A 5,288-nucleotide genomic window follows, 5' to 3' on the forward strand; every position below is an offset into this window, starting at 1 on the left:
CCCCTCCCAGGACCCCAAATCTCCCCTCTCTGCATCCCTCAAGCCCCTCCTGTATCCCCCAGCCCCCAAAAGTGTCCCCCTGTGCCCCCAACCCAGGACCCCAAATCTCCTCTGCATCCTCAAGCCCCTCCTGTGTCCCCCAGCCCCCAAAATTGTCCCTGTGCCCCCATCTCACATCGAGTAGTGGCCGCTGGAAGGGGTTGGAGGGACCCTAATCCTCCTCCCAGGACCCCAAATCTCCCCTCTGCATCCCCCAAACCCCCAAAAATGTCCCTGTGACCCCCATCTCACATCAGTAGCGGCCGCTGGAAGGGGTTGGGGGGACCCCTATCCCCCTCCCAGGACCCCAAATCTCCCCTCTGCATCCCCCAAGCCCCCCTGTGTCCCCCAGCCCCCAAAAATGTCCCTGTCCCCCATCTCACATCGAGTAGCGGCCGCTGGAAGGAGTTTGGGGGGACCCTATCCCCCTCCCAGGACCCCAAATCTCCCCTCTGCATCCTCAAACCCCCTGTGTCCCCCAGCCCCCAAAAGTGTCCCCCTGTGCCCTCCCATCTCACATCAGTAGCGGCCGCTGGAAGGGGTTGGGGGGACCTCATCCCCCTCCCAGGACCCAAATCTCCCCTCTGCATCCCCCAAGCCCCCAGAGTGTCCCCCTGTGATCCCCATCTCACATCAAGTAGCGGCCACGCTGGAAGGGGGTTGAGGGGACCCTATCCCCCTCCCAGGACCCCAAATCTCCCCTCTGTGTCCCCCAGCCCCCAAAGTGTCGCCCCTGTGCCCCCATCTCACATCAGTAGCAGCCACGCTGGAAGGGGTTGAGGGGACCCTATATCCCCTCCCAGGACCCCAAATCTCCCCTCTGCGTCCCCCAGCCCCCAAAACTGTCCCCTATGACCCCCATCTCACATCGAGTAGCAGCCACGCTGGAAGGGGTTGGGGGACCCCTGTTCCCCATCCCAGGACCCCAAATCTCCCCTCTGCATCCCCCAAGCCCCCAAAATTGTCCCTGTGCCCCTCATCTCACATTGAAGTAGCGGCCGCTGGAAGGGGTTGTGGGGACCCCTAATCCCCCTCCCAGGACCCCAAATCTCCCCTGTGTCCCCCAGCCCCCAAAAATGTCCCTGTCGCCCCCATCTCACATCGAGTAGTGGCCGCTGGAAGGGATTGGGAGGGACCCCTATCCCCCTCCCAGGACCCCAAATCTCCCCTCTGCATCCCTCAAGCCCCTTGTGTCCCCCAGCCCCCAAAAGTGTCCCCCTGTCCCCTCCCATCTCACATCGAGTAGCGGCCGCTGGAAGGGGTTGGGGGGACCCTCATCCCCTCCCAGGACCCCAAATCTCCCTCTGCATCCTCAAGCCCCCTGTGTCCCCTCAGCCCCAAAATGCTGTCCCCCATCTCACATCAGTAGCGGCTGCGCTGGAAGGGGTTGGGGGGACCCTCTATCCCCCTCCCAGGACCCCAAATCTCCCCTCTGCATCCCTCAAACCCCCAAAAGTGTCCCCCTGTGCCCCCATCTCACATCAGTAGCGGCCGCGCTGGAAGGGGTTGTGGGGACCCTATCCCCCTCCCAGGACCCCAAATCTCCCCTCTGTGTCCTCCCCAGCCCCTAAAAGTGTCCTCTGTCCCCCATTCCCCAAAAGTGTCCCCCTGTCCCCCATCTCACATCAAGTAGCGGCCGCTGGAAGGGGTTGGGGGACCTCTATCCCCCTCCCAGGACCCCAAATCTCCCCTCTACATCCCCCAAGCCCCCAGAAGTGTCCCCTGTGATCCCCCATCTCACATCAGTAGCGGCCCGCTGGAAGGGGTTGTGGGGACCCTCCTGTCCCCCATCCCAGGACACCAAATCTCCCCTCTGTGTCCCCTCAGCCCCCAAAAGTGTCCCCCCTGTGGCCCTCCCCATCTCACATCAGTAGCAGCCGCACTGGAAGGGGTTGGGAGGGACCCCTATCCCCCTCCCAGGACCCCAAATCTCCCCTCTGCATCCCCAAACCCCCAAAATTGTCCCTGTGACCCTCCATCTCACATCAGTAGCGGCCGCTGGAAGGGGTTTGGGGAGGACCCCTGTCCCCCTCCCAGGACCCCAAATCTCCCCTCTGCATCCCTAAGCCCCCTGTGTCCCCCAGCCCCCAAAAGTGTCCCCCATCTCACATCGAAGTAGCGGCCGCGCTGGAAGGGGCTGTGGGGCACTGCCCTCTCCTCCTCGCCCAGGAGCCCCCCAGGAGGCTGTTCCGGACCACCACCCCGGCGTCCATGCAGGGGTTCAGGTGCAGCAGGATGTCCCCCGGCCCTGCCCGCAGGTTGATGTGGAACCTGGGGAGAGGGGGCACAAAGGGTGGTCAGAGGGTTTTGGGGGTCGCAGGGGTTTAGGGGAGTTTGGGGGTCACAGGGGTTGGGGGTGGTCAGCAGGGTTTGGGGAGTCACAGGGATGAGGGGAAAGGGGTAGATGAGAGGGTCCCAGGGGTTTGGGGGAGTTTGGGAGGTCACAGGGTTGGGGGTGGTCAGCAGGGTTGGGGGAGTCACAGGGATTGGGGGTGGTCAGCAGGGTTTGAGGGGGTCACAGGATGGGGGAAAGGGGATTTGGAGGTGCAGGGATTTTGGGGGGTCACAGGGATGGAGGGGAAAGGGGGCTTGGGGAGTCCCAGGATTTGGGGGAGTTTAGGGGGATCACAGAGGGTTGGGGGCAGGGACAGGGGCTTTGGGGAGTCACAGGGATTTGGGGGAAGCTGGGGGTCACGGGGTTGAGAGTCACAGGGGACAGAGGGCTTGGGGGTCACAGGAGTTGAGGGGCAGGAGGGGTTTGAGAAGTCACAGGGTTGTGGGGCAGGGGGGTTTGGAGGGGTCACTGGGATCTGGGGGTCACAGGATTTGGGGGGGGTCACAGGGGTTGGGGGTGTCACAGGGATTTGGGGGGTATCAGAGGGGCAGGGACAGGGGGATTTGGGGGGTCCTAGGGTTTGGGGGCTTGGGGGTCACAGGGGTTGGGGGTGGTCAGCAGGGTTTGGGAGTCACAGGGATGGGGGAAAGGAGGATTTGAGGGAGTCACAGGGGTTTAGGGGAGTTTGGGGGTCCCAGGGATTTGGGGGGCTTGGGGGTCCCAGGGGTTGGGGGGGCAGGTGGGTTTGGGGGGTCACAGGGGTTGGGGGGCAGGTGGGTTTGGGGGTCACAGGGATGGGGGAAAGGGGATTTGGGGGTCACAGGGGTTGGGGGTCAAGGGCAGGGAAGGGGATTTGGGGTCAGGGGTGCAGGCAGGAGTTTGGGGGGTCACAGGGATTTGGGGGAGTCACAGGGATGGGGGAAAGAGGGGATTTGGGGGGTCACAGGGGTTTAGGGGGCTTGGGGGGGTCACAGGGGTTGGGGGGGCAGGCACAGGGGTTTGGGGGTCTCAGGGGTTGGGGGGTCACAGGGATTTGGGGGTCACAGGGATTGGGGGGCAGGGGGTTTGGAGGGTCACAGGGATTTGGGGGATCAGGCAGGGGTTTGGGGGGTCACAGGGGTTGGGGGTGTCACAGGGATTTGGGGGGGATCAGGGGGCAGGGACAGGGGGATTTGGGGGGTCACAGGGGTTTTGGGGGGTTTTGGGGGTCACAGGGGGTTGGGGGGCAGGTGGGTTTGGGGGTCACAGGGATGGGGGGAAAGGGGGATTTGGGGGTCACAGGGATTTGGGGGGTTTGGAGGGGTCCCAGGGATTTGGGGGAGCAGGGGTGTCACAGGGGTTGGGGGGGACAGGTGGGTTTGGGGGTCATAGGGGTTGGGGGTAGGACAGGTGGGTTTGGGGGTCACAGGGGTTGGGGGAGGCAGGGTGATTTGGAGGGGTCACAGGAGTTTGGGAGGTCCCAGGGATTTGGGGGTCACAGGGGTTGGGGGTGTCACAGGGGTTGAGGGGGATCAGAGGGGCAGGGACAGGGGGTTTGGGGGGGTCACAGGGATTTGGGGGAGTCAGGGACAGAGGGGATTTGGGGGTCCCAGGGGTTGGGAAGGGTCAGGGACAGGGGGTTTGGGGGGTCACAGGGGTTGGGGGCAGAGTCACAGGGATTTAGGGGGTCAGGGACAGAGGGGTTTGGGGGGTCACAGGGGTTGGGGTGGGTCAGAGGAGCAGGGGGAGTCACAGGGCTGGGGAGTCACAGGGATTTGGGGGTCAGGGACAGGGGGTTTTGGGGAGGGGGTCACGTGCAGCAGAACGTGCCCCCCACAGCCCCACCCTCAGGTTAATGTGGAACCCGGAGGGTCTTTTTGGGGGTCCCCAGTACCTGTTGGCATCCAGGGGATGAAACCCTTGACCACGATGGTTTTCTTGGGCACGAGCCCCCCCGGGATGGTGGCGACGAAGGGGACGGTCTGGGGGGAACAGCAAAAAAGGGGGGTTCGGAGGTGGGAAACCCCAAGCCCTGCCCAGCACCCCAAAATCCCAACGACCCCAGGCCCTGAGACCCCAGGACCCCAAATCTCACCCTGAGCCCCCAAACCCCCTCCTGTGACCCCACCAGAGCCCCCAACCCAGACCCTCCCCAAAGCCCCCAGGTACCCTCTAGGCCCCCAAAATCCCCCGTGTCCTCCAGGACCCCAAATCCCACCCTGAGCCCACCCCAAGCCCTCCTGTGACCCCACCAGAGCCCCCAACCCAGACCCTCCCAAAGCCCCCAGGTCCCCTCCAGGCCCCCCAAAATCTCCCCGTGTCCCCAGGACCCCAAATCCCACCCTAGCCCCCTAAATCCCCGTTGCGCCCCGAACCCCCAGGACCTCAAAACCCCCAAAATCCTTTTGTGCCTCACAGAACCCCAAATCCCTCTGGCCCCCAAAACCCCCTCTGTGACCCCCTGAACACCCCCAGGCCCCAAAATCCCCCAAATCCCCTCTGTACCCCAAAAACTCCCCAGGCCCCCAAATGCCCCACTCACCGGGTGGAAGGTGGGGGCTGCCCCATCACCTGTGGGGGCACAGGGGGGTTAATGAGGGGGACACCCCAGGGACCTCCTGGGGACCCCCGCGGTGGGGGGCCTCAGTTTGGGGACCCCCTCCCCACTTACCGGCAGGTTACAGTCGGGGTACGAGGGGATGGCCTGGGGCATGTCCTGGGGGGAAAAGGGGTCAGGGGGCCCCAAAATCACCTGGGGACCCCCAAACCCACCTGGGGACCCCCAAACTAACCTGGCAGACCCCTAAACCAACCTGGGGGACCCCAAAACTCACCTGGGGGTCCCCAAACCCACCTGGGGGTTCCCAAACCCACCCAGGTTCCCCCCCAAGACTCACCGGGACACAGGGGGGACACGGGCCCTGTGGAGAGAGGG

General features: G+C 64.2%; 1 protein-coding gene across 1 annotated transcript; it reads right to left on the bottom strand.

Annotated features, from left to right (window-relative positions):
* Nucleotides 1-2,148: 2,148 nt before the first annotated feature.
* On the bottom strand, nucleotides 2,149-5,069 carry LOC126638129 (galectin-4-like; the record flags this gene model as incomplete). The annotated part of the gene is given in 5 exon segments (XM_050311774.1): nucleotides 2,149-2,204; nucleotides 2,207-2,310; nucleotides 2,708-2,723; nucleotides 4,248-4,335; nucleotides 5,025-5,069. Coding segments are annotated over 5 exon segments (309 nt in total), but the record flags the coding sequence as incomplete, so codon positions are not given.
* Nucleotides 5,070-5,288: the final 219 nt, after the last annotated feature.

This window comes from Myiozetetes cayanensis, unplaced genomic scaffold (genome assembly GCF_022539395.1).
Source record: "Myiozetetes cayanensis isolate MyiCay16 unplaced genomic scaffold, myiCay2020 scf1632, whole genome shotgun sequence".
Taxonomy (NCBI): Eukaryota; Metazoa; Chordata; class Aves; order Passeriformes; family Tyrannidae; genus Myiozetetes; species Myiozetetes cayanensis.